The sequence below is a fragment of the Manihot esculenta genome, chromosome 18, assembly GCF_001659605.2.
Source record: "Manihot esculenta cultivar AM560-2 chromosome 18, M.esculenta_v8, whole genome shotgun sequence".
Lineage (NCBI taxonomy): Eukaryota > Viridiplantae > Streptophyta > Magnoliopsida > Malpighiales > Euphorbiaceae > Manihot > Manihot esculenta.
The window spans coordinates 5,993,992-6,012,359 of NC_035178.2; the positions used below are offsets into that span (position 1 = coordinate 5,993,992).

General features: G+C 34.5%; 3 protein-coding genes across 5 annotated transcripts; 2 read left to right on the forward strand and 1 right to left on the reverse strand.

Moving 5' to 3' along the window:
• Positions 1–603: 603 nt before the first annotated feature.
• LOC110606140 lies at positions 604–6,606 on the forward strand. The gene is made up of 4 exons (XM_043953540.1): positions 604–1,739; positions 2,688–2,829; positions 2,900–5,233; positions 5,886–6,606. Exons 1-4 carry the CDS (start codon positions 730–732, stop codon positions 6,231–6,233), a joined length of 3,834 nt encoding a protein of 1,277 aa, XP_043809475.1. The 5' UTR covers positions 604–729; the 3' UTR covers positions 6,234–6,606.
• Positions 6,607–9,096: 2,490 nt separating this feature from the next.
• LOC110606547 (5'-adenylylsulfate reductase-like 4) lies at positions 9,097–11,653 on the forward strand. Its single transcript, XM_043953541.1, has 4 exons — positions 9,097–9,579; positions 10,217–10,404; positions 10,502–10,626; positions 11,032–11,653. Exons 1-4 carry the CDS (start codon positions 9,370–9,372, stop codon positions 11,466–11,468), a joined length of 960 nt encoding a protein of 319 aa, XP_043809476.1. The 5' UTR covers positions 9,097–9,369; the 3' UTR covers positions 11,469–11,653.
• Positions 11,654–13,547: 1,894 nt separating this feature from the next.
• LOC110606549 (melanoma-associated antigen 1) lies at positions 13,548–16,906 on the reverse strand. 3 transcript variants are annotated; one of them, XM_021745404.2, is made up of 6 exons: positions 16,674–16,906; positions 16,291–16,571; positions 15,041–15,193; positions 14,805–14,910; positions 14,582–14,686; positions 13,548–13,992 (listed from the first exon to the last, which is right to left on the reverse strand). In XM_021745404.2, exons 2-5 carry the CDS (start codon positions 16,568–16,570, stop codon positions 14,623–14,625), a joined length of 603 nt encoding a protein of 200 aa, XP_021601096.1. In that variant the 5' UTR covers position 16,571; positions 16,674–16,906; the 3' UTR covers positions 13,548–13,992; positions 14,582–14,622. The 3 variants fall into 3 exon arrangements, with proteins under 3 accessions (XP_021601096.1, XP_043809477.1, XP_021601095.1); XM_043953542.1 differs by having other exon boundaries at positions 14,798–14,910; XM_021745403.2 differs by having other exon boundaries at positions 14,582–14,696; positions 16,674–16,905.
• Between the last annotated feature and the right edge of the window lie 1,462 nt (positions 16,907–18,368).

The following is an 18,368-nucleotide window of genomic DNA, read 5'->3' on the forward strand; positions in this document are numbered from 1 at the left end:
TAGGATAACAAAAGAACGGTTAATGGATGAAGATTGAGGGACAAAAAGAGAAAGGAAGAATCGAGAGTGAGAGAGATGAGAGATTGAGCAGCTAATGGATGAAGATTGAGGGAGAAAAAAAGAAAGAAAGAAAGAAGAGTGAGAGATGAGAGACTGGGCAGCGATTAAATTTAGGTTTATTTAAAATTATATTTATATAATATCAATTTGATTTTATTTTATTTAATTGGGTTGGTTTAATTTTTTATTTAATTTAAAATGATTAATTTTAGTTAAATTTTTTAATTAAATAAAGTATTTATGATTTTTTATTTAAAATTAATAAAATTTATTAATAATTATTAAAAAAAATTAAATGGTTGTATTTTTATCGATTTTAAAAATTATAAGGACGTATTAATTAATTTTATTAAAATTTAGGACCCTTTAATAATTTATCTAAAAAAGTAACGGAAAGGAAGAATTTGCAGTAAAACTGAATGATTGGACTGGTGCCAAAGCGCTGACCCAATCTGTCGTTTCAAGAAATGGAAGGCCGAGCCCATCAAATCCAGTTTAAGCCAAATTGATTAAACTCACGCGTCACCGTTTCATTGATCACTCACGATGTAAAAAGTCTGTTCCCTTGCAACTTCCAAAGTTCTAATTCTAACCCTTCCGTTGTCTCGCACGTCTACGCTTGCACTTGAACGCCTTTCTCCTCGTCCCGCTCTCTCCCTCTTCCATGTAATGGCCACCGCCACCGTCGACGCCTCGGCCTCCAACCATCACCTCAACCACCTCCATGCGGAATCCCTTCCTCTAATCGATCTCCGCCTTCTCTCCCAGTCCGAACTCCTTTCCCTCTCTTTTTGCTCCTCTCTCCGCTATAGCCAAAACGACGGTGACGTTGCCACTCCCAAAATCGATCGCTCCGTCTTCAATGAATCCGCGGGCAGCCGCAAACAGACCTTTTCCCGCCTTCGATTGGCTCCTCGCAACAACTCTCAATTCTCTTCCTCACCTTCAATTAAATCTCCCATTATCCCCCAAACTGCGGAACAGGGTTTAGATGAGGAAAATTCTCAGATAATTTCCCTCCTCAAGTCTCTGTTTGGTGGCAATTCTCACTCCGACGAGAAAGAGGATAGTAAAAATAACTATGATAATAACCTAGTTTCTGTTCCCATCCAATATAACCAGTTCCTAGGTTTTCCGCCCACAGGGAGTGAGTCATTGGAAAACGTTCCAATCAGCGCTGCTAACTATGGCGGAGAGACAGTGATGAAGCAGGAATTTCCGACTACTATTGTTGATTGTACTACAAAAAAGAGAAAGCGAGGCAGGCCGCGAAAAAATGAGACTAGTTTTTATAGTAATAACAATAATATCGATAAGGTGATTGAGACTGAGAGAAGGCAAAATGAGAGAGAGACGATTGGTGTGGACGGAAGTAAGGAGAAGGAGGGGGAGATGTTGATGATGAATAAGAATGGAATGAAAATGGACTTGGTAACATTGGGGAGTACGGAGGATCCATATGGAGAGGAACTGGCGCAGCGAACAGTGGGAATGTATACAGAGGCAGAGTTGGTAGGGTTTTTGCAGGGGTTAAAGGGAGAATGGTTGACTAACAGGAAGAAGAAGATGATTGTTGAAGCAAGCGTGCTCGGCAATGTTTTGCCAAGTGGTTGGAAGCTTATGCTCTGCATCAAGAAGAAAGCTAGCTTCTTTTGGATTGCTTGTAGAAGATACATAAGGTTTTTGACTTGTTTTCAGATTTCATCTTTGTTGTAGTTTTTGTTGGTAAATGTAAGTTATTTTGTCCAAATACACGGTGCAATTTATTTTTGTTATGTTATATTTGGTTCTGTGTGTCTCAACATGTATACTCATGAATTTCAAGTGGGGAAAAATAGTACAAAATGAAAAACTAACATTGAGGAAGTTAGATGCCAAGTAAATTTAGAATTCAACTTATACGATTCTGTGTTATGGATTTCTGCTGTGTTCTGGGATTACTGTAAAATTATCTCTTGCTTGTTTCTTGTTCGTTTTTGACATTTCCCTCATGCACAGGGGACACAAATCCTTTAACTTTTTTATAGTTGTTACAAAGTAGTCTTTTACATCAAACCTACATGATCTTTTTTGTTACAATAATTATTTAGGACAAGATTAGTTTATCATGCTCGTGATATGTGGCCGACTGATTCCTCCAAGATTTGTTCTGTTAGGCATTACTTGTCTCTGTTTAGCCATCATGCAATATTTTTCACTGTTAACTTCATAATTTTTTTTATGACAGAATAATGTGATTATTAATTTGCACTATTGGATACATTGTCAAACACTATGGTGGTATTTTATTTGCTTACTTATGTCTCGTATAGCACTAACAAGACCATACTGAACAAATTTATATTATTTAATTTAATATTTCGAGATTAAAATATGGCTGTCTGTGGTAAACTCAGTAAATATATTTCCTCTTGTAAGTTGGAAAATTTTTTTTGCTGGTTTCATATATTTTTTCTTTTTTGAGATCTATTTAATGAGTCTTTTTGGAAATGATATTCTGTTTAGGCTGCATTTATCTGTTAGTATGATGTAATTTTTATGATATTCTTTTCTATGTTTAAATTGCAGTTTTAACTTTCTTGGTTGTGTAATTCTTACATATCTGTTGCTAATTTGATGCTATCCAGCCCAAGTGGGCAACAGTTTATGTCCTGCAAGGAAGTCTCATCATATTTGCTTTCCTCATTTGGACTTCAAGATGCAAGCCAGCCAAATTTTGGTCATGTGGATGGCAATGATCGTTTGATTGGAATAGTATCTTCTGGGAATGTAAGTTTGTTATGGTCTTTGTTTTTAGCAGTTGATTTCATGTAAAGTTTATTCACAAAGTGCACTGCAGGCTGCTGAGCTTACCCTTAAAGATGACAAGATTGGGGATGAGAAGCAACTGGGGAATTATAAATGCCATAAATGCACCATGGCTTTTGATAAGTCTGATGACTTGCTGCAACATCTGCTGTCATCTCATCACAGGACTCCAAAGAGGCTTAGACACGAAATGTCCATGAATGAAGAGGTAATAATTAAAAATGGTAAGTATGAATGTCAATTTTGTCATAAATCTTTTGAAGAAAGGCATCGCTATAATGGTCACCTTGGGAACCACATAAAAGATTATTTTAAGAGAATTGAAGCTTCAAGTGGATTCAAGACCATCCAAAGGAGTCCTGTCCCTCCATTAGTAGGAGTTGATCCTGGAGTTTCAAAGATTCAAGAATCAGTTGGAATCGATATGGGCACTATTGCAATAAATTCTGACATTAAAATTAATGATGGAATAAGTTCTACCGCTGAGAATTATAAAATAGAAGAAAATACTACTGTTGAATCTTATTCCAGTAAGCAGGATATAGTTTGTAGTACGACCAATGATAAAGCAGAGAAGAGGAATAGAGTTACTGACGTTGCTGTTGAAAATAATGTTTATCAAGGTGCTGTATCTGCCATTTCCAGTAAGGGGAATGATTCCATTTGTAAATCTTCTGATGAAAAAAATGTGGAATGCACCATTGGCAGAAACAATAATTTGGGCAGCCAGGAAGAAGGTTCTCAGAACTGTTCACTTGCTGTTGTTGGAGGGAACCAATCATGTGCATATGACAAAAATGAGGATCAGGTATGTGTAAGGTTGATGGAGGAGCAGCATAAGGAGAGAGGTTCTGATAGTGGTCTGATTGTTCCAAATTCTGAAGAGAAAACAGTTGATGGCAAAACTATCAAAGATAGACAGCTTTTTAGCACAATAAGTTGCACCACAACTGATGGCAGGGTTTTGTTTGGGAAAGAGAAGCTCGAGCATTGCTCAGCACAAGAGAATGTTGCAATCAACAGCAAGGAAAAAGGTTCTGAAGCCTGTTTGGTTGTTAGTTCTGGCGGTTACCAAAGATATGGTTCTGTACTTAATATGCATGGCCTTTCAACTTCTACTGTGGGGGAGATGACACACAAAATGGATTCTAAAGTGGGTTTACCATCATCTTTAGGTTTCACATGTGTTTCCAACAATAAGGTGAACCAAGTTTCTGCTATAACAGTGAACAAGCCCAAACTTGGGGAAGTGGATAAGTCTAGGAATGATGTCCAAGCTTTTGGTTTTGGTAGCAACAGTACTTTAGCAGTTGAAGATATGAAGACCATCAATGATCTAGAGAGTAGTTATGGAAGCTGCTCAGCTTTTCCATCATGGAATGAGCAGATGTCTTTTACTGAAAATAATATCAAGGGGAATCCCAGTTGCACAAGTAAGATACATCATCAAGAAAAGGAATCTCAAGGCAGCAAGCTTACTTTATATGCACATCGGCAATGTTTTGGTCCTGAAAATGTTATTGTTAATGTTTCTAATGGCATATCGGAGGTGCCCAATCAAGTTCAGGGCACATGCTATAATAATAGTGAGCACAGGAAAGACGTTCATGTACTTGAAGGATGTGTAACTAATATTGAGCTGGGAAGAGGTTCCAATTTTTTACTTGTTCCATCAGCTAATGGGCTAACATTTGCTTTAAAAGATGATGGAGTCCTGAATGACACATCAAAGAACTTTATGCAGGACAGAATTTTTGAAAGCAATGTAACTGAACCAGCTTCTGATGTGCAAAGACATGTTAATGAGAATTACATGACTAACATCCCATGTAACACAATGGACTGGTCCAACCATAAGGGATTGAAAGGTCTGTGTGATGGTGAGCCACTTACTGGTTTTGACCATGGTCACAGGGAACAGGAAGTAGATGTTGCGAAAAGCACAATGCTAGAAAATTGTTCAAAGAATTGTCAACTTGTTAACTCTGGGAATCAACATAAATTTTCTTTGGAAGATAATGTGACTGGCTTTTACAGTTGCAACCTGGATGAGAAGAAAAGGGCTTCTCTGGACAGTTCACTCTGTCTCTCAAACAGTGAGCAAGTTTGGAATGTTGAAAGCAATTTGAATAGGATTTCGATTGGCAAAGCTCAAGAGGAGCCCAGGTTGGAAGACTTAAATCCTAGGAGGAATGAGTCAGTGATTGGTTTTAGCAGCCATGCCCAAAATAGTGAAAATGTTGCATCTGGGTTTATGTGGAGAACTGATGAAGAAAATGACCTGCTTGGTAGTTTTGCTGATAATTCGTCCCGACTTGTGCATTCATCAGGTTGTTTTCCCTCATATGACGTAATGTCAGATAAGGTATGAAATGTGGCCTTTTACAAGGCTTCTTTTTTTTTTTAATCTTTCTTTTTTTTTAGAATAATTTTTCAGGCTTGTATAAAATTATGAAGTTGTAATGATCCTTAATTGAAGGTCATTGCTAGTGTTTCAAAGGGTTTTAATTTAGACTGCAAGCTGTATTATGTATCATCGTGTTGATTACTTTTGAATATATATAAATATGTTCAATTTGACTAACAATGAATATGAATGTGAATTATTTACTCTTAAAACATGTTGGATGGTTTCTCTAAGTATTTACATGTCTTGTTTAGTTTGTGTAAACATAGTATTTGTAATTTCCTCTCTTCACTTCAGTGTACTTGGTGAATAATTTCCAGTTTTATTAGATTGTTCTTTTACCATAATATTGGGACAGTTGTTTTGCTGCACTTGCTTGTGCATTTGTGTTTATGTTTCTCTCTCTTATTGTCATTGGTCTGCCACGCCTTTTTTCCATAGCCTCAAAATAACTTGCATATTCTATGGGAAAATTCTTCCCAGGGCCTGTATGATGTATTTGTGTTGCATATTGTCTATTTATTTTCAGGTGTAGAACTTAATGTTAACAAGTATTGGCATATGCAAATGAATGATATTCTGATTTACTATCTATTTCCTTGATGGACAGGGTGAAACTGAATTCTTTGGTGAGAAGTTTAGTGGTATATCAGGTTTTGAAGGGCTGAGATCAGGCAGCATGGAGAATATGGAGTATAATTTTATGAACCCCCATTCAGATGAGTCCAGGGTCTTTTCATATGATGCAGACATTGCTCAAGGTCTTGATTCATCTGTTTGGCTTGATAAGGAAGCTTTGCCTTTGTTTCCAAAAATAGCAAGCAGGCGCTGCATCTGTGTCTGGTGCAGAAATGAGTTTCATTGCGAAGCTTTAGAAACTGAAACACAAGTGGGCTCAATGGGTTCTACTTGTGCAGCCTGCAAGGCCAAGTTTTCTGGCCAGTTCAATTTACTGTAGAATGGGTTCCATGCACAGTCTGTGGTCCATGAGGAATATTTTTTCCATATGCCTTGGTCGGATTGAGAACAAGAGCTCCATAAGAGGTAATTTCTACTTCTAAACAATGTCTTTGGCTAAAATTGACCATTAGTTTATCAGGTCTTCAGTTTTAACCATCCATGTCACTTTATGTGTTTGTCTTCTAAAAACTGATAAGGAGGGAAATTAACGATGTATATTATGAGACTAAATTCAATAGCTCATCTATTCTGGGTTTGAATTAGGAATATGTTAAAAGGTGCCACATGGGTGCCTCTTTTGCAACATTACTTAGAATATTGTTTTGTAACACCTTGATTAAAGTTCTACTATTCGTAGTATTAGCACTGTCCTTAAGCTGTCCAAGCATTTATAGCACTGGAATGTTGTGTCTAAGTATGGTGCTCCTGGCTTTATGAGAATAAAGCGGACCAACCCATACTTGCATTTTTGTGATGAGACGATCTCATAGTAATTGATGAGCATAGATTTGACGTTGGCAGAATTAGCTGTGGGGTTGTTGGAGTGATGGTACAATCTAAGACAACTAATAGTCCTCTTTACAGTGTTGTCGACAATATTAAGTTATTTGCATGGTAGGTAATTCTTTTTGAGAGTCGAAATGTGATATTGATATTTCTTTTGTTATAATATAATTTTCATATTGTGCCCTTATTTCCGGAGCAATTATGTTGCTTATTTCTGAAATCATTTGATATCTAGTAATAATAATAATAAACTAAAGAAATACTGTCAGGTTGAGTACCGTAATTAAGGTTTTGTTTGTTTGGGAGTAATTCAACCAGGAACTTCAAATTTTCAGGAAGTTCTAATTATGCCTATTTAGTTGGCATTTTTGCTTGATTTTTTGGGAAGTCAAAAGTGGGAAGTTGGAATACTACTGTGGAATGGGTCCCACACTTAGCTTCCTTTCTGTGTACGGGTGACGATGTGGAGGTGGACCACCCTTGAGTAATTGCTATTTGTGCAAGCAAGAAATTGAAGAGATAGCTTTCTTCTCCATTATTGTGGTTTTAATGGGTAGCTGTGATACAAATGATACACTTTTCTCAAGCCAAATTGATTCTGATTCCAACTGTAGAGCATTTTTAGCAATAGTCTTTTAACTGATTTGCAGACCGTGGCTATAAACATTTATGATGGAAATTAGGTAAAAGACCATGTGCATCGACAGTTTGCAACGCTTGGTACGAGTAGAACTCCTTATGCTCCTTAATAGCTTGAATTGTTGCAACCCTATCACGTTCAGCAATTAAAGCAAGAAAACCAGCAGAAAGTGCCAATTGGATATCGTAGGACATTAATGAGTAATCTAGAAGTGGTAGTACGCGTCTTACTCAAACTCGGTTATCACAAATTTAATTAAAATCTATTCTACACAACCTAAACGTATATCAAATCATTATCAATTGGATGATATTCCAACATTTAATTTTATATATTTAATTAATAATTTATTGATGTAATTGAAAATTAGCTTAGAGTATAATTGGTGAATTTGAAAGAGATAGTGTAAAAGTGAGAAAATGAGTGGTTAGCGTTTATAGGCTGTTATTAACGCTCAAATAAATAATTTATCACAAAAGGTGAGTGCAAGAAAAAAATTTAAATTTAAAATAAATGTACAAGCCATTGAATTGGTATTAACGAATGGATAAGATTTTTGTGATACTTTTGTGAGTTTCTTTTCTTTAAAATGAAATTTTTATGATTGTGTGTTATAATATGGTAGCTCGTAATATAAATATTATTTAGACGAATATTATGTTATATCATTCATATAAAAATGTATCTTTATTAATATTTTTATTTTAAAAAATTTAATATATTTTTATAAAATATTTAAGTTTTATTTTTTAAAATAATAACCTATAACAATTACAAATAATATTATAAAATATATAATTTACATTAAATTGATTATTTATATAAAACAATGGTTATTTAATATATAAAACTTAAAATTAATTTAAATTTATTATAAATATTTATTTTAATATCTAAATTCATTTTAAATTTTATTATTTCGTATTAATTGATAAATATTAATTTTAATATTTAAATTTATTCTAAATACAATTATATCATATCAATCTAATTTAATTTGAATTAAGTATCTAAAAATACTTACTATTCTTCAACTAACTATTGAAGACATCTATTGAATTTATTTAATTACTATCACTTTTATTTGTTGCATTTCACCCTTCTTTAAAATATTTTATTTTTTACAATGTATATATAGTTTTTAATAAAATTCATTATACTAAAATTAAGTTGTTATCTGCAATTGTTTTTTAAGTGGATTGCATTTTCCAAAATCCATCACGGAATACAAGAGGGTAGAAAATAAAACAACAAAATGTACGTGGATACTTATATTTTAATATTTTTATTTATTAATTTTTTTAATTTTTAATGATAATTTAAAAAATATATAAATTTTAAAAATATTATTTCTAAATATTTATATTTTTTAAAAAATATATATTTAAATATAATTTTAAAATTATAAATTTAGTTAAATTATATTTAAAAATAATATATTTTTCATAAAATTAAAATATTTATTAAATCATAATTAAAATTAAAATATCTAATTAATAAAATTTAAAATATAGATGCGGAAGTATGCTGGAAAACTCACAATTCCGATTTGAGTTGGAAGTAGTCACTGACTCGGTCGCCGGCCCATCTATCCTCCATATAACAAAGCGACACCGTTTTTCTTTCCTTTGTGATCTTCACCTTCCTGTGCTGCTTCCTCCTCCTCAGAAAACCATAAATATAAGTGAAATATTTTTTTTTTTCTAAACAAATCGGGAGAGAAAAAAAAAAAAACAAAAAAAGGAAAGCCTTTAAACTTTATCTCTCGCAAGACTCGATTTTGTTTCCTAAAATATGATAATTTCTAAGCTCCGTGCTTTACAAAACTGGTTCTGACCGTTAAGATATGCTGGTTTCGCTCGTCTTCCTCCCTTCTTCTGTTCTTTTCTCCACCACGCTGATTTTTAGTGCCACTCGTAGTTTTTAGGCGGGTCCCTTTTCTCCTCCTCCCCCCCCCCCCGCCCCCCTTCTTATTTTTGGCTTTTAGATGATGGGGGCTAGGGTTTGGCCTAGGCGGATCGCGACGTTCTGCGTGATGGTGATGATTTTGGGGAGGCTAAGTTCCGCCACCGCCGACCCTAGAAGGGTTTCGATGTGTCCTAGACAGTCCGTTGTAGATTTGATCGTTGAGCTTCTAGATCGAAGCCATGTTGGAGATGGTACTGTTGAAGGTCCTGATTTCGTTGGGGTTACCGAGGTTGGTGAAATTTATTTCTTTTATTTTTGTTTGAAGTTTTTTCCTTCTATGGTTTTCATTCTTTCATGCTCTTAATTTATTCTCTTGTTTTTTTTCCCTCTCGTTTTTCTCATGCTGATAAATAATAATTTATTATTTATATTATTATTATTAAGATATTAGCTTGTTGGAAGTTTGATCTCGTAATGAAGCATTATGTTTACGCCTGTACTGAAATCTTTGATTTGGGACTTAACTCCATTTATGTCTCTTTGCTTGTGTTTTGGATTGGGTATGCTAATGAGTTGTGTTTTGGATTGGGTAGGCAATGAGTGATGACACAACATTTGGATACCCTTTTAACTGTAAAAGTAACAAAATGTTCTCCACATGCCAGAGGAAAGTATTTGACACAGGAATCAATCAGCTCTCGCTATATATATTTTTGTTAGCACTTTTTAACTCCTTGGACATGGAAATTGATTGATTGTAGAAACTTGCTTGATGACTGATGCTTTATTTATTTATATAATGCTTGACATTAATGGTGAAAGAATCGGTGAAGCCATATGCTTGTGCGAGGCTAATTCTTTTCTTTTAATTTTAATTTTAATGGCTTTGGTTGAATATATTCCATGAAATTTATGTTTTTGTGTAGGGTGATGAGGTTTCATTACAGAAGGCGCTGAGTATGGTTTACAAGAAGAGTCATAAACATGTAGCTGTTCTCTTCTATGCATCATGGTGCCCATTCTCTAGGAGTTTTAGACCAAGCTTCTCCATCCTTTCCTCTTTGTTTCCTTCCATTCCCCATTTTGCAATTGAAGAATCATCTATCAGGCCAAGGTTTTAAATGAAACATCATTTTCATCAAATTTCCCCTTTCTCATACTATGAATCTACTTGGTTGATTATTGAGTATAAAACTTTTTGATCTCTGCAGCATACTCTCGAAGTATGGAGTCCATGGATTTCCAACCCTATTCCTTTTAAATTCTACAATGCGAGATCGGTACCATGGCTCTCGGACTTTGGGTTCTCTTGTTGCTTTCTACACTGATGTTACAGGCAAGGCTTTTCTTCTTGCCTCCTTTGCTGCACACTTGCATTTTTGAGTTTTAGTGTCTGCACAATCTTGCCATCTCTGTCCATTATGGATAACAGGATAAGTACAAGTGACTCCATGAGAATAGTTCAAGGCCTTTTAGCTTCCTCCTAGTAGTTAACTAGCTGTTTTACAAAGCAAGTGGCTCTATATTTGTGAACATTCCATATATTTACATTTTGTATCTCTTTTTTGATATTATAGTTAAGAGTCCTTTTTTATTATCATTCTACATCTGCATAGAATAGCAGCTTTAATTAAATAATTTGCCTGGATTGTAGTCCATTCTTTTGCACTGAATTTTCATTGAAGAATATTTTTCTCCATTAGGGGTATAATAAGCATAATGCTCGGCTTCTTGGTTACAGGCATCAAGACTGTATCACTGAACAAAGGATCTCTGGACAAAATTCTGCGCACATCAAACCATGAAAAGCATGATAGCAATGACCAGGAAAGCTGCCCATTCTCATGGGCAAGATCTCCAGAAAATTTGTTTAGACAGGAGACGTACTTGGCTCTGGCGACTGCATTTGTGATCATGAGATTGATTTATATATTTTTACCTACTCTGCTTGTATTTGCTCAATTTGCTTGGAGAAGGCACATTCAGAACTTGAGATTGGGGAGCTTGTTGGAGCATCCTTGGGCTTATCTGAGTGGAGTAATACAAGTATTAAATTCTATGAAGCAGCCTTCCAGGAAACGTAATTTACAAGGAGCGATGAATGCCAGGGCATGGGCTTCCAAGTCCCTTGCTACGGTGTCAATAGGAGATGCAGCCACCAGCAGGGTACACCAGTAATAGAATGCTGGTGAGTTTTTCTGTCTCTGTCAAGTCCAGTGCTTGTGATATGTGAAATATGTTGACATTGTAGTATCCGTTTCTCATTTGTTCATATAATTTGGTGTAAAATTTATTTTGTCATTCAAGAAGTAATAATTGAAATCTACTGTGTATAATATGGATATTGACATTCATGCGTTCAACCCTCTGCTAAGTGTTGTTAAAGACGGCTTGGTTGGTCACCGGTGATTCGGGTGCTAAATCGGGCTGAGTTTTTAATTGAAGCATACAAGGCGGAATATTCAATCTTCAAACCAGGCAAGAAGGTGAATAGTGAAAAATAACTGGTCTAATTCAATGCCCTGGTCAATAGAAAGTGGATTGACTCATAATAAATTTAAAATATATATAATATATATTCTCAACAGATGATAAATATTTCATTAATGTATAGGGTTGATACAAATGTGCGCTTAGCAGAAAAAAAAGGTCCTCGTTGAAGCTCCACTGAATGAAAGGGGGCCAACTACGCAGAGAAATCCCTAGAGCAACTGGAAATGAAAGGTAGAGCCAAGCAACCAGCAACGCCACATCAATCTTCCGCCTTCACGAGTCACCAGGAAGAACAGACAACTGGAAACAACCTGAGGCCTCCGCAAGTCCAAAAATCCTTCTCTAGTAATTAGTGAGATAGTTGATGGTTAGAGCTCTTACAGTTTTTGCACTTTCGTATGTTATGAGATCCCAAAGATGACCGTCTTTACTGCCTAAAACATCAATCCACTCTTCCGCAAACTAAATGGCTGTTGTGGTTGTTCTGAGACTTAAAAATAAGCCAACTAAGACCCAGATTTGAGAGACTTCAAAATATCCACTACTGATCACTAACAATAACATCGCAAGTTGCAAGTATCTTTCTTTGTGATCAACAATGAAAGTAACAAATAGGCTCTCGGTAAGGAGAGGAACTCAATTGCTAGATAGGGAAGGAGAATGACAAAGGAAAACAAACGAAAGAGAAAAAAATAAAGAGCGAGTGATCGTTGTTTAATATAATATTTAATGTTTGATAAATATTTTAATATTATAAATGCATATATTTATGATATGAATTATACATGTTATTTATAAATATTATTTATAAATATTTAAAATTTTGAATTTTATATAAAATTGTTAACCAATTAAACATTTATTTATATTAATATAAATTATAATTAAACAATATGCAATTAATTACTTTTTGCAACTTGAAAATTAATTTAGGTTTATTTAATTGGAGTAACTCAATTAGGAATTTTAAATTTTCAGAAAGTGCTAAAATTATACTTGTTTGATTAATAATTTTTATTGAATTTTCTAAAAAGTTGAAAACAGTTAAGGGAAAATAAAAAGTTGAAAGCAGTTATTCCCTTGATGGAAATAAAAGACTTCCGCTCATCCAATTGAATTATTTCCCGAAAAATTCATTCCGCTGAAAATAACTAAATAACTAATTTCAACTAATTAAAGCCTTAATAACTCACTGATCGCATCCTATTAACCCAACTCCTCTTATCCAATCAAAGCTCTCAAACGAGTAACCGGTTCAAATCATTCGCTCTGAATGTTTCTCGAGCTACTCCTCCCTAGCATAAGTGGAAGCTCCGAGACTAATATTATCAACCATTTTACTATTAAACCATGATATTTTATTCTGATTTACCAAATACATCATCATTATATGACGCAATCCACTCTTCGAAACTCTAAGCAAATTATCGATAATAAAACGAAGGAAGACGAGGATGGCGTCAAATCATCATGTCTGTTATGTCCTAGATGATAAATAGAATAAAGAAAACTCCATTATTACCTTAAAAAAGAAATTTCATATTCACCTATTGTATATTAAATTTATAATTGCATTGATGCAAATTCAATCACCACAATTTTCAATTTAAAAATTGATAGTTGAAGCTAAATAAGATTTTTTATTAAAGCATTTTCTCAATTATTTTAATCATATTTTAAAGCATACATGAATCGTTCCAAAAGCAAGTTCTACGTAAAGAAATGATTTCAGTTGATGGGATTTCTAACACATGTAAATCAAGCTTGATGCATAATTAGGATTGCATTTTTTCGCACCCTCTTCATGATTTAAATAATTACAAGTTAACTTTGGGGTTTAAATCGAAATTCAGATTGTTTTAAATGACTATTGTAAACAAAATTATACAAATTCTAGACTACCTGCAAAGCACAGTGGTTAGATAATCTTTTTACTTAGGCAAACGATGCATCACAAGTGATGCAACATCCACCATGTGCAACCTCCAATAAACAGACAAAACAGAATGTGCAAAGTAAACTACTTTCTTCTGTCTTCCTTTCATATTGACGAGCAAACTTCATATCATCTACTCTACTGCAAAAGACATAAGAAGCTGCCGTGACCGTCCCACCAAGCAGGCAAAGTCATTTGATAAGATTCAACTTGAGTTGGCTCTAGGACATCATCTCAGTCAATTTCCACACTGGCAACTTCATTTTTCACGATCTGTCAACAATTATCATTTCAATTTTTTGAAAATGTGAATCGACGCCATCATCGATAAAGCACCATATCAGTTCCATAAATCAGGAACAAATTATACAGCGGTTGAATAGTTTCTGCTGTTAGCTAACATAAATTTCTGAAGCATCAGAATGGACCTACTCTTGGATTCTACTTAGTCACAGTATTTGCACGTCCTTCACCAAAAAAGAACATAATGTGGTCTTAAGTCTTCCAACACCAGCACATGGTCTGTTATTGACCAAGTTTATTGCTACTTTTATTTTTTAATCAGTTAATCATTTTAGTTAGTAGTCCATTAAGTCATCAATGTTTAGTGGCTTTAGTTTCCTATTTCCTTATTTTCCAAATAATTTAGTGGAGTAGTGATTTGTTAAGTTTGTTCCTACAATCCCGTGAACAGGTGAAAGGTGTCCAACGTTCACATCTTCTGTAAGCCTATATACATATAGGCCTTCTTTTATCAAATCGGTGTGTGTGAGACTTTTCTTTGCAGCATTAAACTTTCTACATGTGGCACCATAAACTATATAAGAAACACTAAGATATTGAGCTCATATTCAAAACATACCTGAGATATGTACTCTTTAATTCTGTCATTAACTGGGCCATCTAAAGCTCTCTCAGCAAGCTCATAAACCAAGGTATTACCTTCAGGGCCATTAACTTTGTCTTTCTGCAAATATCTTCATAAAAGTGCATGTTTATTGATACAGAGAATCATTGTAGAGTGAGCAACTCTTGCAATAAAAACGCCATACAGTAAACAATAAGTTCCAACTCATACTTCTAACCTTTGCTGGACAAGCATCTCCAATGCCTGCTTGATGTTTCCAAGGACAGGATTGCTTTCATCAGTTTCATGTAATCCCATTCGCCTCAAGTGATGCCAAAGTTGTTCTGCTCGACAAGAGGAGATCAGATTATGTCAGAGAATGCAAAAAATAAGGCATAGCAAAAAAAATTCACCCATTGCTTAATTAGCTCTTACTAAACTGCAAATCATAAAACAATCCAATGAGAAACATACCCTCTGGGATTTTGCCTCCAGCGAGGTGCACAATACTAATTACCACAAATGTAAAACCAGTCAGATGAGCTGTATTTACATCATCAACGTGTTTACTGTATACATCAGCAGGTAGTTGACTAATGAGAACATAGGATTTAGTATCAGTAGTACCTGCAAATGATGCATCATAAGATCTATGACTAGAGCTAAAACCTCAAGAAAGATAAAAGGTGAACATTGTCCTAGCACCATTGCACCAGGCACAAAATCAATGCACATTGGAGGGAAAATTATTTCTCCCTTCAATATTTAATCTATTTACTTTTTAGCATTATACAAGGAAGTACATATTGTATCCAAGGTTCCCATGTTACGCCCTAGTGTAAAGAACCCATAAATTCAATTCAAAAAATCTAATCCATCATCTTTTTTACTTTCTTTTCTTTTTTTATTTTATTGCACAGTATGTATACATAAATGCTGGCCTGGGTGAAGTTTTAAATATATTTTAAGTGATTGTCACACATGAAAATTGCAAAGTCATTGTTATGATGGAAACTCAATGATCTTGGTCATAAGATGGAGATAGGTAGGATGAAGATGCTTTAATGCAACAATGACACTACCAGTACCATGTAACTGGATACAATCTAAACAAAAGAAGCTCCACAACATGTGAAAATGTTGTCAAACAACAAAAGTCGGCCTCATCATCCAAAACTTTGCTCCAAGTTAACATGCTTTACTTTACTTGTTTGCACAGCAGCAGTAAGGCATAAATGATGAATTTATTTATGCTCAAAGAATTTAATCCAAGAAAGACATAAGAACCGGTTATCTATCTGATCTGATAACTGAAGGCATCTGAAAGAAGCTTTCATCATTCCTTTGCTACATGAAACACAGCAATCCTTATCTATCAACTCCCAAGCATGCGACCATCACGAACTTGTTATACTAAATTCACTTTAAGTGAATGGGCAACGCTTTCTATTGGACATCAAAATTGTCGCACTACAGTTAATATTGAGTACAAAAGCTAAGGACCGATTGTGTTTCCTTGGTACTTTCGGATGATAGACCATATAATCAATTTCAATTCACGAGCAAGCAATCACTTGGAGCTACAGCAATTCATATAATGTGGAATTTAGTTTTCTACAGAAGGTAAGGACTAAAAGAACCAACTTGATTTGACACATAATAGAAGTCATTAAACACACAAACGATCGATTCATCACATGATTGAAAGATGAGTAGGTCATTACTTTGCTGATTCGTAGAGGAAGGACGAGATCTTTGAAGCTCTCTCATCTCAAACCCAAAAATGCTCGAGAGTTTGGCTATGGCCTCATTAATCACCAGAGCAGGAAGCAAACGCTGGTGGTAGTTTTTAGTCACTATCTGAGTAAGCTCATCCCTCTTTATCGGGCACCCAGAATTCTGGTGCGTCTTAAAAAGCACATAGCGGATCACTTCCGCTACAAGCTTGTCCTTTTCCTCTTCAGAAATGTTCAATTGGGAGAAATCTTGACTGGTATTCGCCATCCTGCACGCGAAATTTTGAATTATAAACTACCAGGGCGCTAATTAGAGATAAATAACAAAAATTAATATGAAAAAAAAAAAAAAGTAAAACAGAGCAGAACACCTGGTTGTGCAGATGGCATAGGGAAGTCAGAGATTGTGGCGCTGGGCTTTGCTAAATCGGGGGCTAGAGTTGAAACCCTAGTTGTTCAGTTTGGTAGAGCGACAATTTTTTATGGCCAAAGAAAGGAAATGAGCACATCAGAATTCAGAACTAGTGAACTCTGAAAAGGCGAGGGAGAGAGTGGCGGGAAGGGCGTCAGGGCAATCAATGGGTTCCGCTCGGTGAAATTCAATGCTAGTCTTTTTTTTTTTTATTGTTTTCCTTAATCTGCAAATTTCATTTGAATTAAGAGCCCAATAACTTTCACGCCATCTGAAACCAGGCCCAATAGGCCAATTAAGCCCACAGGGAGATTATTAGATCTCCAAATTACTCCATGTATGACGGGTAAACAACCCCAAACACCAACGGCACAGCAATACAACCCAGCTGCACAATCATATTCTCCAAAACGAAACACAAAAGGAGACATCACACACATCTATTAGATATGTATGGAATTATGTAAAAAAACTTCAACAACAAGTAAATGTTATAAAGCGCAAATATCCTATAAAACCTTCCAGACTTGTTATGGACAACTAGGAAAAGAAAGAATTAGCGCAATGATATTTTTAGTTCTTAATAGCTATTAAAGGCCGCTTTGAGGTCTATTAATCTCTAGCGTCTATTTCATTGGTCTTAAACAAGCTCCACAACGATAATAGGTATAAAAATTAATTCATTAATTATATTAAAATTTAATAATTAAAATATAATTTATTCAAAAAAATATACACATGAAGAATGGCATAGTTAAGCTCTTATAACTTAACCCAATCAATTTGTAAATTTTCAAATTGAATTGAACCTTGGTGACAATATATATTACTTAACCCATGTATTTTTATTCGGATTCTCATTAATGTAATTATTAAATAATTATACTAAACTTTTTATTTACAATAATCTTTAAGAATTTTGAAAATTAACTTTTCGTTTTACAACTATTTTATCATATTATTTTTATTTTTTATTAAATATTATTGTCATTTCAATATTATATTTTTCTAAGATACTAATTATTAGACACATCAAAAGCAATTTAAAAAGGATTTAGATAGAAAAAAGAAAAAACAAAAGTGAGAATAAGAAAACATAGAAACTGATAGATAAGTAAAAGATCCGCGAGTTTTAATGTGGGATTTATCTGTTATTGGAGTTTTGCTAGTGATTGTGTTTTGATTTTCGTCTTTGTGATTTAAGTGCCATTTTCTGCTTTTGGACAGGGAGAGTTTTTTTTTTTTTTTTTACTTTTATTTTAATTTTTTATTTTACTGTTGCTGTCTACACTCAGTCTCGGAAGTTAATTATTTTTTTTTATATTTTATTTTATTTTTTTTTAATTTTTCAGGTGCTTAGTAATTCATTAAAAGGGAATGGACTTTGAACCTGAATGTAGAAGGTTATAAAAAGCTTGCTTATCGGAGAGATTTCTTGCATACGTGACATCGGCAACTCAGAACTGCATCAATGTGTCCAATGGCTGTAAAAGCTCTATAGCCTCATTTTTATGGTGATTTGATCTTGGCTTTTGACTTTCTTTTGCATGAAATTCGTGTGTTTGGATATTTTGGTGGTGTGGTGCTGCCATCTTCGATTCTATCGGCGATTCTCTTTTGACTTTCTCGGCAGTGTGGATTGCTGCTGTGAATC

What these genes read in the sequence shown, in the direction of transcription:
- LOC110606140 (XM_043953540.1), top strand. Translation starts at nt 730, where the DNA reads ATGGCCACCGCCACCGTCGACGCCTCGGCCTCCAACCATCACCTCAAC. An exon ending in GAATAGTATCTTCTGGGAAT is followed by an intron (nt 2,830 to 2,899) that starts GTAAGTTTGTTA and finishes AGTGCACTGCAG; the next exon opens with GCTGCTGAGCTTACCCTTAA. An exon ending in ATGACGTAATGTCAGATAAG is followed by an intron (nt 5,234 to 5,885) that starts GTATGAAATGTG and finishes CTTGATGGACAG; the next exon opens with GGTGAAACTGAATTCTTTGG.
- LOC110606547 (XM_043953541.1), top strand. Translation starts at nt 9,370, where the DNA reads ATGATGGGGGCTAGGGTTTGGCCTAGGCGGATCGCGACGTTCTGCGTG. An exon ending in ATTTCGTTGGGGTTACCGAG is followed by an intron (nt 9,580 to 10,216) that starts GTTGGTGAAATT and finishes GTTTTTGTGTAG; the next exon opens with GGTGATGAGGTTTCATTACA. An exon ending in GAATCATCTATCAGGCCAAG is followed by an intron (nt 10,405 to 10,501) that starts GTTTTAAATGAA and finishes TGATCTCTGCAG; the next exon opens with CATACTCTCGAAGTATGGAG.
- LOC110606549 (XM_021745403.2), bottom strand. Translation starts at nt 16,570, where the DNA reads ATGGCGAATACCAGTCAAGATTTCTCCCAATTGAACATTTCTGAAGAG. An exon ending in TTCCTCTACGAATCAGCAAA is followed by an intron (nt 15,194 to 16,290) that starts GTAATGACCTAC and finishes CATCATTTGCAG; the next exon opens with GTACTACTGATACTAAATCC. An exon ending in TTAAAGAGTACATATCTCAG is followed by an intron (nt 13,993 to 14,581) that starts GTATGTTTTGAA and finishes AATTGTTGACAG; the next exon opens with ATCGTGAAAAATGAAGTTGC.